This window comes from Gigantopelta aegis, chromosome 11, assembly GCF_016097555.1.
Source record: "Gigantopelta aegis isolate Gae_Host chromosome 11, Gae_host_genome, whole genome shotgun sequence".
Lineage (NCBI taxonomy): Eukaryota > Metazoa > Mollusca > Gastropoda > Neomphalida > Peltospiridae > Gigantopelta > Gigantopelta aegis.
The window spans coordinates 34,853,967-34,874,775 of record NC_054709.1 but is presented as its reverse complement, the minus strand read 5'-3'; the positions used below and the strand labels follow the sequence as shown (position 1 = coordinate 34,874,775).

General features: G+C 35.4%; 1 protein-coding gene across 1 annotated transcript; it reads left to right on the top strand.

Moving 5' to 3' along the window:
- Positions 1-12,138: 12,138 nt before the first annotated feature.
- Positions 12,139-20,555, top strand: LOC121385447 (chromobox protein homolog 1-like). Its single transcript, XM_041516133.1, has 5 exons — positions 12,139-12,235; positions 14,200-14,353; positions 15,802-15,958; positions 17,854-17,954; positions 20,121-20,555. Exons 1-5 carry the CDS (start codon positions 12,196-12,198, stop codon positions 20,269-20,271), a joined length of 603 nt encoding a protein of 200 aa, XP_041372067.1. The 5' UTR covers positions 12,139-12,195; the 3' UTR covers positions 20,272-20,555.
- The last annotated feature ends 254 nt before the right edge of the window (positions 20,556-20,809 follow it).

Sequence of the window (20,809 nt, the reverse complement as noted above, 5' to 3'; positions counted from 1 at the left end):
TCCCTTGTTGCCTGTCATAAAAGAGTAGCCTATGTGGCGACAGCGGGTTTCAGAATGACCATATGTTTGACGTCCAATAGCCGGTGATACGGTAAAAAAATCAGTGTGCTTTAGTGGTGTCGAAATTTAAAACAAACTTTATTCAATCATTAAAATTTTATATTTATTTTTGTACTTAAATCCAATTAAAGCAACTAAAAACGTATTTTCAGGTTTTAACTGATGTGTCAAAACACATAAAATAAATCTTTGTTGGCTACATCCATTTTTAGCACGCTATCCTAGGCACATACTTCAGCTATCTGTTTTGTCGTTCCAACCAGTGCACGTCAGGCCGTGGAATGTGTTTTTCTGTCTGGTAAAGTACATATAAAGGATTCCTTGCTGCATTAGAAAAAAATTACCAAATGTTTGACATCCAATAGCCGATGATTAATTAATCAATGTGCTCTAGTGGTGTAGTCCAACAAAACAAACAAAAAATCCAGGGGTGCGAACCCAGAACCCACCAACCATGTTTGACAAAATGTCACATCCAACAGCCGATGATTAACAAATCAATTTGCTCTTGTGTTGTCGTTAAAGCTTACTTTAACTTTCAATAAAATTAAAATCTCCCATACATTGCAAGCTACAAACATTGTATACTCTTCAAAAAAACAAAGAAACTTGATATTGATTTTCAAAGTTTAATAATAAAACAAAAACCTTGTATACATGATACAAGCAACCAAAGATCAACACGCCGTGGGATAGGGATTACTCTGTACATGCACGAAACAGTATCACTGGGAATCCACCTGAAACATGTACACATGCATAATATGTGTGACATAGGGGTGAGCAAAATGTCACTATTGGTTATGACCACCACGAGCCCTAATAACAGCTTGACAACGGCGATGGATTCCTGCCCACACCACGACACTGCCACCACCAAAACGGTCGACTTGTTACACGCAGTTTGGAGCATAACTTTTCCCTCGATGTCTATAGACGCGTGTGCGTCTATCAGCACATTACAGGAGAAAACGAGACTCATCTGAGAACAAAAAAGTCCTCCACCTGGCCCTCTGCTGGCACCACTGCAGACGTTCCGCTAAGTGACGTGAGGTCAAAACGTTACGTCGCACTGGTCTTCTAGGGAAAATTCCTGCCTCCCTCAGCCGATTACGATCTGTCTGGTCAGAAAGTTTGCGTAGTACAGGTATTTGTGTCGCTGTGGTTGTTGTTGTTGTGGTTCGATTTTGAAGATGGCACACCCGGATGTATCGATCTTGAGCGGCGGTGGTTACTCTGGAACGACCTGACCGTGGCCTGTCATTGACACTTTGAGTGGTTGTACTGTGCCCATAAAGCAGAGATGGTCTGTCTCGAGAAGCCAAAGTGCTTTGCCACAGCTTGTTGAGTTGCCCGTGCTTGCAATCTCCCAATGGCATTATTGCGTTGAGCTGACGTCAATCTTGGCATTATTGCGTTACCCACAGTGTTGTTATGCGGTCTGTTTGAATTACTGCTGGTGTGGCTTTTTATGCCCCACCAACGAGGGTTCGGCATGCAAAGTTACATAACTTCATGATGCACGTGCTTTTCTGAGGATTGCGCTTTTGCGTTTCAGTACAAACATTGACTATGACTAGTTTTATACGAATCGAACGTGTTTTATAGTGTTTTTGCATCACCATTCGCGTGGACATATCCATCGGACTTTAAACTTTTAGATCTGCGTTTAAAATTTTATGTCGAAATTACTTCTTTTTTAAAAAATATTATTAAATAGTCCGATCCTCTCTTCTTTCTCTTATTTAATTTTGGACTGTCCTTCTAAAATGCTCCAAATTATATAAATATTCGGCCGAGCAGTCAATTCTTTTTATTTTTGGCTTTTAACCTTTTTATTTTTTTTATTTATTCTATTAACTTTTTTACTAATTGCTATTTTCAAAATTCTGCCCATTTTCACACCCCCCCCCCCCCCCCCCCATCTTATCGGAGGTCGGACTCGGGATGGGCGTGTTCGAAACCTTAGTGATATATGGGCACGTTAAACTAGTTATCATCATCATCATCACCATTCGCTCACTTACTTACTTGATTGTCTTTACGATGTCTTTGATTCTGTAAATATAATCCGATAGCATTATTTTTACCAATGTCAAGTTTCTATTTTTCTTCTTCTTTTTTTCTTTCATTCTTTCTTCTTTTTTTTTCTTTTTTTTTGAAGAGTATATTTTAGAAGGTTCCTTGCTGTCAAAAACACATGACAAATATTCGTATTTGCAAAAACTGCCTCACCTAGATTTTTAGGCTACATTAGATTTAAATTTGCTAATAATAGGAATAACAGAAATTCTCAATTCACAAAACCATGCATCTTGGCAGTGTATAAACGTGTATTGCAGAGATTGCTAATCACCAACACTTGTAGCACAGGCTACATATTCAACACTTGTAGCACAGGCTACATATTCAACACTTGTAGCACAGGCTACATATTCAAAATGTAAAATAGTTGAAGTCTCAGGTTGGAAGGTGCGGGACGTAGCCCAGTGGTAAAGCGTTCGCTTGATGTGCGGTCGGTGTAGGATCCATCCCCGTCGGTGGACCCATTGGGCTATTTCTCGTTCCAGCCAGTGCACCACAACTGGTGGTATGTACTATCCTGTTTGTGGGATGGTGCATATAAAAGATCCCTTGCTGCTAATCAAAAAGAGTAGCCCATGAAGTGGTGACAGCGGGTTTCCACTCTCAGTATATGTGTGGTCCTTAACCATATGTCCGACGCCATATAACCGTAAATAAAATGTGTTGAGTGTGTCGTTAAATAAAACATTTCCTTCCTTCTCAGGTTGGAAAACAAAATGTGCAATATCTGGATTCCTAGTTAATAAAACCAGCGGTAAAAATTATGTATTACTTAGTGTTTTACTCGGCTTAGCGTATAACGTGTTGCATAAACTCAGTATCACCTTGTTAATTACATATTTTACTACTGTAGGTGCATCACTGCTATAGGCTACACAAATACAAAACTTGGGTATCACATAATTTACTTAATTTACAAACTAGCCGAAAACTGTGTATTTTATTTAGGGTACAAACTGGTAGTTTAATGCCGGTATCACCTAGTTTATTATTTTACCGTACTTAGATTACTGTTACAGGTGTTGCACTGCCATAGGCATCATTCATACATGTCTTAGATTCATAGCTATATTGGTGCTACCTGTATATAATAGATATCAGAGGTGTATATTCTTACCCAAAATATGCATTAACAGTATGCTTAATTTACTTAGTATTACCTAGTTCAGTACTACACTTGTCCCACTACCATGTTTTAGATTCTTAACTATATTGGTTATATACATTGAACTTTACATGATTAGCAGAACAAAACTATGCATTACCTGCATCATTAGTTTACTTAGTACAATGTATTACCTAGTTTATTACTTTACAAGTTGGTTTTTTGTGTGTGTTTTTTGTGTGTGTTTTTATTAATGACACCACTGGAGCACATTGATTAATTAATCATCGGCTATTGGATGTCAAACATGTGGTAATTATGACTCGTAGTCATCAGAGGAAACCTGCAACATTTTTCCTAATGCAGAAAGGAATATTTTATATGTACTTTCCCCACAGACAGGAAAACACATACCACGGCCTTTGTCCAGTTGTGGTGCAATGGTTGGAATGAGAAAAAAAACAATCAGCTGAATGGATCCACGGAGGTGGTTCGATCCTGCGACGCAAGCACCTCAAGCGAGCACTCGACCGACTGAGCTAAATCCCACCCTACTTTACAGGTGTTCCACCACTATAAGCTACTCCTATAGAATCATATCTATATTGTTATAGTGTTCTGTATCGTATACTACACATATATATCTTAATTGATTGAATGTTTGTTTAACGACACCCCAGCACAAAAATACATATCGGCTATTGGGTGTCACAAATGGTAAGTATATGAACATATTTATATAGACTCATGTAAAACCACAGTGTAAGGAGCTGTGGGGGGGAAAGTATAATACAATATATAAAATTAAATTTTGTATAGAAGTCAAAGTGTTTTAAAACCTTTACAATTAACATTGGATGGAATTTAAACGATTCCAAAACATTTCTGTTGCCAAATATATCATTTCTTGTCGGCTTGAGATGATCACACTCCACCAAAATGTGCCGCACAGTCAGTGTACACTGACAGTGTTCACACTGAGGAGGAGGGTCCTTCTTTAAAATAAATGAATGCGTCAAATATGTATGGCCGATGCGGGCACGGCATAAGACTACTTCATCCTTCCTGCATCGCCTGTAGGATGACTGCCACTCTCCCAGGACTGCCTTGACAGAATGAAGCTTATTCGCAACCGCACCGTCCCAATCATCTTGCCAAGTCGAAAAGATATATTGGTTAATATGAAATTTAAAATCACTGTAGGGGACACCAACATGGACACGGGGCAAGTTCAAAGCAGACTTGGCAGCAACATCTGCCTTTTCGTTACCCCTAATGCCAACATGGCTGGGTACCCAACACAGTATAACATCTTTATTGGCAATTGATAAAAAGACACACTTTCGTATCACTATCCCAACTAAGGGATGCTCCAGTTTCATGTACTGTAGAGCTTGAAGACACGAAAGCGAGTCTGTAAAAATAATATTCCCATCCGGTGGCTTGTGCTACAGTGTTTCCATCAGACACAATACTTTCCATGAGATTGCCCGATTCAGCATCAATCTTTACTGCTGAAATTTGGGCAATCATTAAAGCCCTGGAACAGATTAAGGATTCATATGCATCCAAGTATATTATTTTTACAGACTCGCTTTCGTGTCTTCAAGCTCTACAGTACATGAAACTGGAGCATCCCTTAGTTGGGATAGTAAGGCATACTGTCACGGATTTAAGGACCTTATTTCTCTAAAAACGGATAATAAATGAAAATTACATTAATTTATTAAAACCAAATCTAGCTATCGCATCACCTCAACTGAACCACGATGGAGTGAAATCCATGTCAATCCTCTTGGCAATTTTAGTTATTGAATTATGGACTATTGCCATAATTCAATTATTTTCACAAAATATCATTAATAAGCGAAGTATGGTGGTTACGTAGATGTTTAAATAAAGTACATTTAGGGGGAAATCAAATATATTTTTGATCAGGTAATACTTTGTTAGGCCATTTAATAGGTCAGTGGTCTGTGACAATATGCCTTTAAGTTTATAAATGTTCATTATTGTAACCGGGTGTTTTAAACTACATTCACTGCACACATACCATTTTAAAACACTGTTCACATAGTTTTATTCTGTCAGGTTAAACTTGTGTAGGCTTTCTTTGTTTTCCTGCTGTCTTTGGTTTTCTGGGCTTGGGTTATGCTCACTGACAACTCAGTTCTTGCAAGCCCAGTGTCATTGTTTCTGTGTTCTGTTGGTCAGAAGCATTATGACATTCAAGGAGAACAGACCACTTTTATGAGAAAACAAGCTTTTGTTCACAGCAACTGCACAACTAACATTCACAGAGAATTTTAAAGGTAAATACATATTGTACATGGTTTACACATTAACTACCTGTTTTAATTACTTATTTTAATCAAGAAATGAGATTAGGAGATTTAGTGATTAATAATATAGTAATAGTATTGTAGTTATGTTAAATATAACATTGTGAATTAGTTTGATTAGCTTTTTATTAAATGGTTACGTTATATTTATAGAATAGCTAGTAGAATAGGTTAGTCTATATTTTCTATTATAAATGATCATACTATATACTTTACAGTATTTAATAAAGTAATATAATAACTAAGTTATTGTGAGATATTTGTTTAATTAGTTTGTGTACACGTATGGATTTATGTGTACTTAATTGACTTTATTTTATTATTAGGTACCACATGTAGGTGACAACCAGCATTATGCTTCTGTAAAGACCCGACCCACAGTCGGTAGGTAAACTATTTGAAACAGGCTATGGTTTATTTAGCTTTGTATTTATGAAATATGTTATAAGTGATTTTATAGTGTGTATTGAGAATAGGACACTCAATGTATTAAATAGTGTTCTATGTGTAATCAATGATATGTAATCAGTGATTTCTAAGTTATTTTATGATTTCTTAAATTCAATAATGTATTGAATTTAATGTATGGATATGTGGTTGCATAAGGTATTCTCTATTAATGCTTAAAAGGTCAGTGTGATAACACAGGCTAGTATATAGGTTAATTCTGAATGTTAAGTGTGTAATTAATTTTAAGACGTATTATAACTGAGATTTCTATATATATGTGTGTGATTTTAAGTATTCCCTTTTGTTATTTCAGGGTTTTTGTTTGTGTGTGTGTATTTGTATATACGTATGCTTGGAACCAGGGATCTTCATATCCCACCCGATTGATGATTGAGAATAAACCCTAAACCCCTGCCGAGTTGTTCGTGTTTTCTCCTGTATACAACCATTCGGTAACATTATCAGGATTCATTGTTAAAAACCAAACAAAACAAAACAATAAACAAAAATAACAACCAAAAAAAGCCAAAACAAAACAACAAAAACAAACACATATCACACAGACCGTAAGTTTTCTTAGTTTGCTACTAAAGTTGTCTTGCCACAAAATAACAAGGCACATATATATGTTTTAAGGTTGGTTCCATATATGTTTAAATATATTTTGGGGCCCCATTCAAGCATAAGTATTACAGATGTATATGTATCTATTCCTTTTATCGTTATTACTTCTATTCCTTTATCTTAGTGATATTAAACCATGTTACATGTATATGCTATCACCTAAATGTAACCGGCCTCGGTGGCGTCGTGGCAGGCCATCGGTGTACAGGCTGGTAGGTACTGCGTTCGGATCCCAGTCGAGCCATGGGATTTTTAATCGAGATAACGACTCCAAACCCTGAGTGAGTGCTCCACAAGGCTCAATGGGTAGGTGTAAACCACTTGCACCGACCAGTGATCCATAACTGGTTCAACAAAGGCCATGGTTTGTGCTATCCTGCCTGTGGGAAGCGCAAATAAAAGATTCCTTGCTGCCTGTCGTAAAAAGAGTAGCTATGTGGCGACAGCGGGTTTCCTCTAAAAACAGTGTCAGAATGACCATATGTTTGACGTCCAATAGCCGATGATAAGATAAAAAATCAATGTGCTCTAGCGGTGTCGTTAAATAAAACAAACTTTACTTTTTCACCTAAATGTACTGACTAATTTACAATGAAAGTAACATGATAATATATGAATATACACAACTGTTTGTTATTTGTCTCCATATAAAGTATAATATATACCACACACACACACACACACACACACACACACACATATATATATATATATATATATATATATATATATATATATATATATATATATATATATATATATATATATATATATAATAATAATAATAATAATAAATGAACACATAATTATAGGCCTACTAAAGTGAAATGCTTTACACCTAAAAATAATGTTGCCAGTGTTATGGTGACTTTATTTATATCTTCTATTGACATCACTGTTGTGTACATCATATTCTCATTTCCTTAATTAGTTCTCTCTATCCGCTACATAAGCGGCGCAAATTTGTAACAACTGAGAAAGTGTGGGGGGTTTTAAATCAAGGGAGATAAATGTTGTTGATGATAACGTGTTTTGAGGGGGGGGGGGTTAAATCTCCCACGGAATCATCCCCAGATCAGTGGAAATCGATGTGGGGTCGATGGTATAACATCACATGCAATATACAAACAAGCATGAATCATTCGATATTAATCTCATGTCTTTCATGGAACACTGATGGCTTAAAGCTCAAATTAAAATGTTCCCAGACACTGGAGCAACTTGCCCTGCATGACTTTATGTCTCCAAGAAACTCATGCTAATACACACAAAATGGATTTCGGCAGCGTTACAACCACCATATTCATGAAAACTAAAAAAACTGCCTAAAAAGCTCAAAGCGTACATGTGGTGGGGGATCTGGGGTCGTGCTAATTATGTACACAAATGAACTTCACCATCATATTACATTTCTAACAACAATGATTACAGTCTGTGTGTAACATATTTGGGACATGCCCTGGGTAGAATGAAAGATCTGTTTCTCTGCTCATTGTGTATGCCTTCTGCTGAATCACCATACTTCCAAGACCAGTATACCATGTTAGAATCTGAAATAGCTACACATAGCTCAATGGGTTCTATTCTTTTAATGGGGGATACAAATGCCAGAACAGCTGATAACAATACCATACTTAATGATTACATTCCCCATGATACAAATGGCTTCTTGCCTCTACCTGAAGACTATACACCGGACCATATTACCCGAATCCAAAAATCGCAAAACATAATCATCAACACACATACACATAGTAAAAAACAGGCAGACCTCTGTACAGTATAACAACGGGTTTTCGCATTCTTAACGGCGGAACATAATATGGGGAAACTATCATGCTTTAATAATCAAGGAACAAGTGTAGTTGATTGTGTTATCTGTCAAGAAAATAGTCTTTCCGACATTGTTAGCCAAAATGTAAAACATATCACCCAGGGGCTATCTACTGACCAATAACTATTATCATCAAAGGTAAACTAACTACCACCAAACAACAACAACCCAATCTACATCAGATGAAACCAAAACATAAAATCAATAGTGAAAAATACCAGCAAGAACTCCTATCCATAGATCCACTAGAAAAAATACAAAACTTCATAAATACGGAAATACAACTGATGAATATGTCAAGGTATTAAACAATATCATGTTGACAGTAGCATCCAAAGTTTAAGCGACACAAAAATCCGAATCTACCCGCTAAAACTTTAAGTTGGGAAAAACAATGTTCATGTTGCATGTAGGCTAAAAGCGAACTCGAGCGCTATTCACTCGCTAATAATATACACAAATATTTATAAATTAAAACACTGGGCATACTTTTAAAATGTACAATTAACAAGGAAAGAAGGAAATGTTTTATTTAACGACACACTCAGCACATTTTATTTACGGTTATATGGCGTCAGACATATCGTCAAGGACCACACAGATATATTATTGAGATATGAAACCCGCTATCGCCACTTCATGGGCTACTCATTTCGATTAGCAGCAAGGGAACTTTTATATGCACCATCCCACAGACAGGATAGTACATACCACGGCCTTTGTTACACCAATTGTGGAGCACTAGCTGGAGCAAGAAATAACCCAATGGGTCCACCGACGGGGATCGATCCTAGACCGATCGCGCACCAAGCGAACTATCTGCAGTTAACAAGAACTATTCTCTATGATGCAATACTGTGCAGCAAAGCACTACGCATGTAATACAACATAGGGTGGCAATGCATGTTTGATAAATATGACAATTATCCAATTATACTTCAAAACATAAAAATTTATAAAATCAAATACTAACAGTTTAAAAACAACCATTAACAATAATTACAACAAATACCTAACAACAAAACTGAAATAATCGAAAAAAACTTCAACTATATAAACTTAAGGTCACGTGTGTAATTGTGGATTACCTAACATATATTAATAACGCAAATGTTTAGACAGGCAATTACAAGATTAAGGATTTGTGCTCACAGACTAGAAACAGAAACTGGACGATATTGGAAAGTTGAGAGAAAATATAGATTATGCCGCCTGTGTAATCAGGGTGTAGAGGATGGTATCAGGTCGTTTCGTAACCATACCGTTTCGTACCATGCCGGTTCGTACCCAAAAGCATACCAGTTCGTACCCAAAGGCATACCAGTTCGTAACCAGAGGAACATCGGCATACCAGTTCGTACCCACATTTGTACATGTTATTTAATGAAAAACAAAACAACAAAAATCCAAGCCAACTGCATTTTAATAATTAGCGATTAGAAATTGTCACGAAGAATCATGTCAAGCGAAGTCAGCTTATTTGTTGATATATTTCAAACACATAACATTTTTCTTTTTACATGACAAAAAACATTTTATGTACAAACATAATAATATTTACAAACATAGTAATATTAACATAAATATATAATTATATATAGAGATATTGAAACCCAGTACATTCATACAATTGTATTTATAGTAAAGGTAAATGTGAAATTAATAAAAACTTATATGTTGGTATATTTCTCAAAACTTTCAAAATGTGACTTGTTCCCTATTTAGCACAGAGTCCTTCAATTATTGACAGGTGAAAGTAGCATTATGAACTTTTAAATTTGCATATGACATGAAATTTGCATACCCGGGTTAATACAATCAAATATTAAATGGGTTTATGACATAGCTTCAGAATTAAATATTCGACAACAAAATTTAATCAACTTCTAGTAATTTATAATGAAATAATAAAAAATAGAAAATATTGTATTTGTGATAACATTTCAAATTTGTTCAATAAAATATTGTTATCATTATACTCAAACATAAACAGATTGACTGCTAAATTGGTACAAGGTGAAAATCTTGATAGATGTATTCATGATTGCACCTGTTGGTGTTTTAACTAACGTTAACAGTTTGGTAACAATAAAGTACGGTGTTCACAATGCGATTATACAAGGGCTTCCCTTAATTGGTTTTTAATCCATGTCATTGTTTAAAAATTATTTCTTATTATAATGCGTGGATTTTATTTCACATTACCAAACAGAGATGCCATGCATAAAATGTGGTTGCGAAAAGGTATGCTTTTTGATAACGAAATGATATGCTTTCAGGGTATAATCTAGACAATTTTTTAAGGGTCCCTTTTCGGTCAATTGGGAAAAAATTACGTTTCAAATACAAATACATAATCCCATAATTCCTCCTTGCCTGAGTGTACATTGCGTAATTCTCGAATGGCTTCGTTATTCAGTAAATGTTAATGTTTGACCGGATCAACTTTATTAAGTTTCAATATCTATAATACGCAATCTAATAATCTAATAATCTATACCAAAAATTATTATAAAAAACCCATAATAATAATATTATATTTGACCCAAAAAAAAGTACGAAACATGTAGGCCTACACACCTTTTTACAAAATAAGATCGTCTGCTTAAAATAGCACAGCAAATGGTAGTGCAGGGTGCACATTACTTTCTACGTCCGTTCGGACTAAGCAAAAAGCAGATTGGACGTGTTGCGACAGATACTAAATATGTGTTAAAGCAAATGGATAAATTAAAACAAAAAGTTGTATTCTTCTATCAAAAATGTATTATATCGGACAATGTAGGCATTATTAGACCTTAAAAAAGTCCACATTCCAAAAACATGGGATATCAGATCTTATTATATTTTTGTTATATGTGCGTGCTCGCACGTAAGTACGTGTGCGTGTATGAATGTTTTTGTTTTGAGCATATGTACGTACGAAGAGAGGATCAGTCTTGCGAAATATTCCGATCGATATCTCGGAACGGTTATGCATAACAATAAACACCATCGCTGCACTGTGGAATCGACTCCAAATTACAAGACAAAAGAATTGCTCTTTGGCTACGAAAAGGTATGCTTTTTGGTTACGAAAAGGTATGCTTTTTGGTTACGAAACGGCATGCTTCAGTGATGCACAGAACATAATTGCTCATTTAATGCTTATAAAAGATACTGAGTGATTATTACAACAATTTTTTTGCTAAATGTTACAATATGTTTGTAATATAAACCTAGAGGATTAATGGGAATATATTATACACAAACATACACTGTCCGGATTTTACCAGCCTAACTGACTTGGAAAACATGTTTTTTTTCCTCCTAGACTACCCAGCTCACATATTACCAATAGTTAGGCAGGCATGTTACGAAATGTTTTTTACACAGGCAAAGAGAACTTTTCAGATCCTATGTCTCAGTATAGTTTTATTAATTATTATTATGCAATCTAAATTATATATAATTACATTATGTGCCATTATTCACTTAAAAATTCATAGATGGCTGTATATATGTTCTTATTTAAATATTATTACTTATGTTTTAAAATATGCCAAGTTCTTTGTATTATTAATATATAAAGAAATACAGATTGATTGATTGAATGTTGCGGAACGGCTCTTTGTGGTATTCCTCGCGATTACTTCTTTCCTGCCAATATCATTGCGCCTGCGCATTTATCAGAATAAAGGAATCGCGGTCATTTAATGTCTACTATGTTTTCTGGGCAGCCTAAACACAGATCGGGTAAACACAAATTTATTAAAACAAGCATTTAAACACGTATTTAGTTGCGGCAGTTCTTATTTTGTCGTTGTCTTAAATTTTAGTTTTTAAGTATTTTTCATTTAGAACACACATCGGCGATGAAGTGAAAAATGGCGCCTTGTCGTTTTTCAACGTGATATCAAAACAACATGTTTTTAGTATTTAATAACAAATTGGACTTATTCTTATTAATAATCGGAACGGTATGAAAAGTTGTATCAGGTTACGTTCAGTATAATAATAAAATAAATTATATAAGATCTGTCCGCATACGCTTCCAAATATGTTTGTCATATGAAAAGTCTTGTCTGAATAGCTTATTTGCTACAGCTAAAATTTCTAAATGTATTGTGACATGTAAAGTTGCATTTGCCAGACGCAGAAATAAAAATAAGCATTAATATGAAGCATTATTTTCCAGGTTTGAAAATTAGCGGTCAACCCACGGGTGACCTTTAATGGCTTTATTGGCTAAGGGCGACTAAGGATTTTGTCAAAGGTAGTAGTCTCTTTGGCGACCATCAATTTTAGGGTCTGGTGAGTATAGTACCAGTTGAAAAAAGAACTGCCCTGAAACTGAATCGAATGTGACAAAACACTGCGTGTATGGTGGTACGAAGTACAGCAGCAGAAAACCAGGGCTTCCAGATTATGGTAGTCCCACTCCCAAAGCTAGTAATATTCATTGTTTTAACCCTGATTTTCCAGATTTATGATATATAATGTTACAACCCCTGCAATTTACAAAATGTCAACAGAAGAAGAGAGAAAAAAAACATGCTATGGGGAAAAAAAAAGAATAGTCCACAGCCAAAAATGTTTTATAAAGGAGTAAAAACTTCATAGCACAGTGTTCTCGCTGGGTGAAAATTAAAAGGAGGGTGGCCGGTCGGCACCACACCCTTCAAAAAAAAAAAAAAAAGGGGGGGGGGGGGGGGGGGGGAGTAGTTTGGTTATCATATTGTTGTGTGTGGGTAGACTTTGAGAAAAGACATACTCCTTATTTTGCCTACAAAAAAAGTGCAAAGGGGTTTATAAAAAAACTCGTCTTTTATATTATAATATCACCAGCTAGAGTTTCGTTTTTGTAAAGGCGGTGTATATATTATTTGGCACTGAAGATAAATTATTTTAATGATAAACACTACCACTTCCGTTGTTTTTATAAGCCTTCATATCCCCTCAAAATGAAAAGTTTACAATATTTTATAAAGAACTGCTGAATAAACAAAATAACAGAAAGTAGAAATCATCAGTTTCAACCAATTATATCTGCAACTGAGGACAAAATATCAAACGATAGTGGAAACAAAAGACAGAATGACCGTTCTGATCACGTGACAAATTTGGCGCCAAATAAGAGGGGTTTTTTTTCAATCGGAGATTGCCGAATCCGTAAAAAATTAAATGTTTTCATTGCTTACATAAAATATAACTTTTATTGTGTCTATCAAACATACAAATGGATACAGATATTGGACAAAATAGAGGCTGTTAAAAATACTGTTAAATTACATTACGGTAACTGTCGTAAATGTTTCGTCAATTGCTTTTTCGTACACAACGCGGCTTGTTTCCTTTGATGTCCAGTGTGCAGACTGATCGTTGTTTTTTGTGGGGAAAAAAGTGCATTTGGTGCGGGGAACGTGAAAGGAGGGTGGCAGAATGGAATAGTGAGGCGGGGCGCACCGCTTAAATTTAGCAGCGAGGACACTGACGTTGACAGTATAAAATGTTCACCTTGCAAATTTGTTAGCGTGGGCGTGGGCGTGATCTCGCATGTTAAAGGCAGTCACTGGCTATCTCTAACGGTAGACGACGATCATAACCGTCCAAATATCCGTTTAGCTCTCAAACGACTTGGGCTATGGTTGAAGTTACAATAAAATGTTACTTCGCAACACATCTTTAACCTTTAACTGCAAATTGTTTTAATATTTCAGACATGAGCAAGGCCAAAAGCAAAAGAGAAGATGATTCTGAAAATGCCAACAAAAGCGATGAGGAAGAAGAAGAGTTCACTGTAGAAAAAGTGGTGGACGTTCGAGTCCGGGGTGGAAAGAAAGAATATCTATTAAAGTGGAAGGGATATCCCGAGTAAGTGACAAAATATGCAATACCAGTAATATGATCAACAGAAATAACATGTCATGTGGCATAATCAGGCTGATGCGTGTGGGATTGTGGTTTCAAAGATAAATCTTCAGGACTAGCTGTGGCATTCGCCAAATTCATCAATTGCAAATTTTGAAAGCAGTGCAGGGCTATCTTTGGGTCAGCAGAAAATTTTGCCAAATTATCTATTAAACTTCAAAAATTGCAAAAACCCAGTTATTTTGTCACAAAATGAAATTCACCAGTTGTTTTTTGAAATTCGCAATTGGCGAATTTGTCAAGTGGCAGAGCAAGCCCTGAGTTGGCGAATTTTATTTTAGTTTGGCGAAATAATTGCATGTAATAATTGACATTTTTTAGAAAATAACTGACAATTTTTAAATTTTAATAGACAATTTGGCGAATTGTTCTGCTCACCCAGAGCTAGCCCTGAACTTGCATTAAATAAACATAATCACGCCTCTGAAAATTGTGAGGACAAATGTTTTGTTCCTGCATTGCTCACGCAAATCTAATTTTGTGTCACCCATTTTTGGTTCATGCATAATTTAAGCACCGTTTTTGGATATGATGGGTTACGCAAAGAGGAAATGGGTTACCTGGATTTATTTCTGCTTAACCGATAAATGGGTCACGCATACTTTCAATTCACGGAGGCCGGACGGTGGAATTAAATTATTTGTCCACTGTTCGGGTTAGATGGGTAAAAGTTCCTGTTAAAACGTAGCTCCAAATCCGATTCGCGTCGGCATTAAACATTCAAATCTGTCTGCATTCCCGTGAAATATTTGCGAAAATTTATCGAAACTAATAATCAGTTCATAAACTGTTACTAATAAGTAATAACACACAAATATTCTTGTTCTCAAGCTTCACTCTGGACTAGCATTTAAAGTGTAGCATAGATTTGTGTCCATGTAGTCTGAGAAATGTAGTGAGTTATCAAGACTAGCCTTAAGTCAGTCGATTGTTGACCTGTGTCTATGAATGAACATTGTTTTTCTTCTTGGTTTGTTGAAAACCTTGATTTTAATAAAAAAAAAATGATCTGCTCTTTCTCAAGAGAGCTCTTTACCACTGGGCTACATCTCGCCTTAGGTGCTTTAGTCGCAGGATCAAACCATTCAGCTGGTTGGGGTTTTTTTGCGTTCCAACCGGAGCACCACACCATGGTTTGTGCTTTCCTGTTTGGGAAAGTGCATATAAAAGATCTCTTGCTACTAATGGAAAAATGTAGCAGGTTTCCTCTCTAAGACCATATGTCAAAACTACCAAATGTTTGACATCCAATAGCCGATAATTAAGATATCATTGTGCTTCAGTGGTGTTATTAAACAAAACAAACTTTTGTATTTGTTTTGTGTATCATTGTGGTCTAGTGGTGTTGTTAAACAAAACAAACATTTGTCTTAGTGTTTTGTGTTTTTCAGTTCTGAAAACACGTGGGAGCCACAGGAGAATCTCGACTGCCCAGACCTCATATCCGAGTACGAGGATAAAAGAAAGAAGAAAGAACAGGAAAAGAAACGAAAACCTGCTAATGGGCTTGAAGAGGGTGCTGCTAAAAAGAAAAAGAAAATTTCTGATGTAAAGGCAGTGTATTTCTTAATATTTTCTATGAAATGAAATATAATATGTTCTTCATCTTTCCTCACTTCAGGAGGAGAAGGTATATTTTAATGTTTATATTTGGGGATCATATTTTGCAATTTGCCGCATTGCGTTTTATTTTAACCTTTAGACTACTGGATTAATTTTTAACAAAAACCACGTTGAGTGGGTACAAGTTTATAATTTTTACTCACATATATTCACTTAAATGTTTCATAAATACATGAAATAAAGTTCATATATGAATCGGTAAGTATTATTTTCGTGTCTTTTTTTTGTAATTTTTATTGTTTTAGATCGGCTAATGGTTAAAATTAGGCAAAAAATCGAAAAAGTTGCGTTTACTTACGGGCATTTGTGGCCAGCTGTCCAGTATTTATGTCCATTATTCCCGATAACAGTGGTTTTCTGACCAGAATTTTTTTTTAAACCCGAACTACGATTCATATTGCAATATTTGGTAATTTTCGTTGTTGGTAAAACGATCAAATTTATTATTAAATTAGCTGTTACAATCAGCTATCGATCCCTGAAAATTACCGCGACGTGCCGCCATTGTTAAGCGAAAATACTTGCCGAAAACCACTTTTTGAACTCAAAATTTCAAGGTATTTTCAGTTGAAAAAATCAAAACAAAAACCACCATTTTGAAAAAAAAAATTTTTTCTTTAATTATATTTATGTTTCCGGTGAGTGTCGTGTGCAAAACGGCGGGAAATATGAATTGGGGAATGCACTGTATACAGTGTACAGTATATCGACTGACGTGACGTCGGGCGAGTTATCTCGCCTGCAGTAGTCAGAAGGTTAAGAAGAATTTTTATTTATTTTTGTAACATGTAAACTAATTATTCTATGATTTGTCCTATTTGGTTAAATATTTATGCACTCATGAAAGGTGTTTTACTTGTAAATTTGATGCTAATACAGGAGTGCAGAAAATTAATTAAAAATATCTTATTACGCCGCCCAAATTTCTAGATAGATATAGAGATATATATATACATACATACATACATACATACATACATACACATGCTTCAAATGATACTGATTTAAAATTGGTGTCAGCATCCTCAATATAGCCCTAGATAAGCATTTCAAAATGTCATGGGGCAAGACATAGTGCGGTTAGTGTGGTTGTAAAAGTGCTCGCTTGATACACGTTCAATCTAGGATCAATCCCTGTCAGTGGGTCCATTGGGTCATTTATCATTCCAGTCGGTGCACGACGACTGGTATATCAAAGCCTGTGGGATGGTGTATATACAGGATCTCTTGCTGCTAACGAAAAATGTAGCAGGTTTCCTCTAAGGTACATGTCAAAATTACCAAATGTTTGACATCCAATAGCCCATGATTAAAAAATCAATGTACTCTAGTGGCATCGTTAAACAAAAGAAAGTTAAACTGTTTAACTTGTTTGAGAGTGACACTCCGTCCCACCATTCTGCATTCAAGACAACAGGGTCCTAATTCACTAAACTCTCGCAACTTTGCGATCTCGCAGTGCAATGCTAAAAGACTTGCAAAGAGGATACTTTGTTGTCTTAGCCAGAGCCTAAGAGACATTTGTGAATTAGGCCCCGGGTTTTTATTGTATTAGCATACTGATAGTCAGGGTTTCTGTCAGAAGTAAATTTTTGGTATGGCGCTATTGAATTCATTGCCTCCCCCAGAAAGAAAATGGGTCACGTTTAGGGTTAGGGTTAAGAAAATCATACATCAATGATAAAAGTAATTAATTTTGTCGAACGGTTAATTTGAAAAACCCAATCTTAAATGTTTTTGAGGGTATGATGCCATACTCATTTTACCCTCTGGCAGAAACCCTGATCGCAAAAAAATAAAATGGATTGCATTATTTTTAGGAGGATGACAATAAGCCGAGAGGTTTCGACCGAGGATTACAACCTGAGAGAATTATAGGGGCCACCGACAGCAGTGGGGAGTTGATGTTCCTGATGAAATGGTGAGATTTTGATCTCTGGAAAATTATGATCTACTGATTGATTATAATCGCAAATTGATCGGTTTGTCACTACTAATAAAATCCGTTATCGATTGTGGGGGAAATTATTAGCTGTGATTGTTCAACCAGTTTATATCGTGGAAATATGTTTGTATTTAACTTTTAAACTACTGGATTAATTTCTGACAAAAAACACATTGATGGGTACAAGTTTATAATTTTTACTCACATATATTCACTTAAATGTTTTATAAAAACATAAAATAAAGTTCATAATTGAATCAGTAATTATTATTTTTGTGTATTTTCCATCAGGCCCAAAAAATTTAAAGTAGCGTTGACTTGAGGCATTTGTGGCCAGCTGTTCAGTATTTATGTCCATTAATCCCAATAACAGTGGCTTTCTGACCAGAATTTAAAAAAAACTATGATTCATATCCCAATATTTGTGATTTTCGTTGTTGGTAAAACGATCAAATTTAGTATCAAATTTGCTCTCGCAATCGGCTATCAATCCCTGAAAATGACTGACGTGCTGCCATTGTTGTCAAGCAAAAATACTTGCCGAAACACATTTAGCTCAAAATTCCAAGGCATTTTATGGTAAAAAAAATTCTAAGTTTAAAGACACAGGAAGCTGAGTTGTCTTTCGGTTCCTGTTAATAAATCGATTCCGGTGAGTGTCATGTGCAAAACGACGGGAAATATGAATTGGGGAATGCACTGTGTACAGAATGTTGACTGGCATGACATCAGAAGGTTAAAGAAAAAAACATATAAAATAGTTATTTAGTGTAAACTTAGCGATTCATAATGTCCCTGCCAGTTAACACGTCAATAGGTGCAGGGAGCTTATAATCCAAATCCATTTTATGTGCGTTTAATTCTCACAGATTGTGTAACCAAAAGTTGATTGAATTGGGGGATTTTTTTTTTAAGGATTCTGCCAGAATCATAAATATGATCAGGGGTGCTGAAATGAAAAATATTTCACTAGCCCGACAGACCAGAATTAACTAAAATTTACTAGTCCTGTAGCCTATAGAACAATATATTAATGTTTAATAATATAATATACAGCATCAAGTGGCAAACGAAATAAGCCCCAAACCTTGATTCAAACATAAATATATTTTGAAATATTCCAATAAAGATAGTTTTTCATAGTTCTTTGATATAGATATAGTTTGGTTGGCGTTCATGGAAGGTTGTAGTGCAATAATCGATGATATGTATCAAGACATAAACATAGAATAATATTTATCCTATAACTTATGATATCCATGTCATAAACCCATGTGATAATTTTAGTGTATTAACCCAGTTTATAATGGTATGCAAATTTGCACGGTCTCTAGGTAATGTGTTGCTGTGGATGGGTCATTTGCTTACAAGCCAACAAGACCTGTGTACCTGAGCCTAACGTTTTTAAAGCTTTAGTTAAAATGCATGACGTTAAACTAATTTGTGCTAATCATGCGTCACATTACCGATGGCGGCAACTTTAGTACTGTGATTTACAAAAAAATTGTATTAAAATGTTATTTTAGAAGTGTTATAGGATAAATAGAATTCGCTACTCGTGTTTTTTAATATGTAAAATATCAATCTCGTCTAGTTAATAGGTATTTGTCGAGTTGCTCTGCTGAGACGAATACTGATTAACATAGACTCTGTTGATATTTTTCATATTAAAAAACACTCATGACGAATCCTCTATGTATTAATAAATTCTTTTATTTTGTTTTTCCAAATCAGCTGGTTAATCATTTGAACTGGTTCCAAAATATCAACACATAAATTCTTGTATATATGGGCTTGTGACCTTACATACAATAAAAGAATTGAAATATAGATTTACAAAATTCAAATTAAAAAAAAAAAAACTGTCAGTCAGAAAAAGACATTTTCTGTCAGACCGGTAGTTGAATTTGTCTGTGAGAATTTTCACTCGCATTTGGCGACGATTCGAGTACTTTTTGTGCCCCTGGTGATTTCAAATAGATATTTTAGGATTCCGTCTCATAATTTTACGTTTCCAATATAAAATCTGGGATTCGTCGAAGGACAAACAGATTCCAAATATTTGTTGAAAATCTAAAAATAGTGGTGTTAGTTTTGTTGTGAGACCGTTGTACATTTGTCTTCCCGTTTCTTGTTTTCCAGGAAGGACAGCGATGAGGCCGATTTGGTCCCGGCAAGACAGGCTAACGTCAAGTGTCCGCAGATCGTTATTGCATTTTACGAGGAACGTCTTACCTGGCACACGCATAACGACAATGATGACGATGAAAAAGGAAAAGAGGACAAGTCGTAATTGCAAATCAATCGTCTTTCATTACTGTACAAACATGTAATCAAAATACCTTGTGCTGGTGCATGTTGGCGTCATGGTAACCAAATTTGCGTCGTCGAGGGATATACGAAGGGAAAACAAATGGAATCTTGCTTTCTCGTCTTAGAACAGATTAATTTGCAGAAATTTGGAACCAGACAGATTTTGAGGAAAATGTGTGGGTTTTTTCCTTGTTCAGAGGTTGCGATAAACTAAAACTGCATAAGTCATCGGTATTATGTATGCAATTACATGGCTCTATCACACGCATTTTTATTGTTTTCATTTTGTGATCAGATAAATGAGATTTGGTTTTAATGACATGTTACTACCAAAAGGATTATACTGTGAAGGTGTTGGCGAGAATGAAACGGCGTCACAAGTTTTAACTAGTTGCCAGCTTGATCATCATTACATGACTTGTCACGGAGTTAAAATCATCGGGGTTCCATTTCATTGGTCTCTTAAACCATTCTAGCAGCCCAGTATGCATGTAGTTTTTTAAAACAATAAAATGATG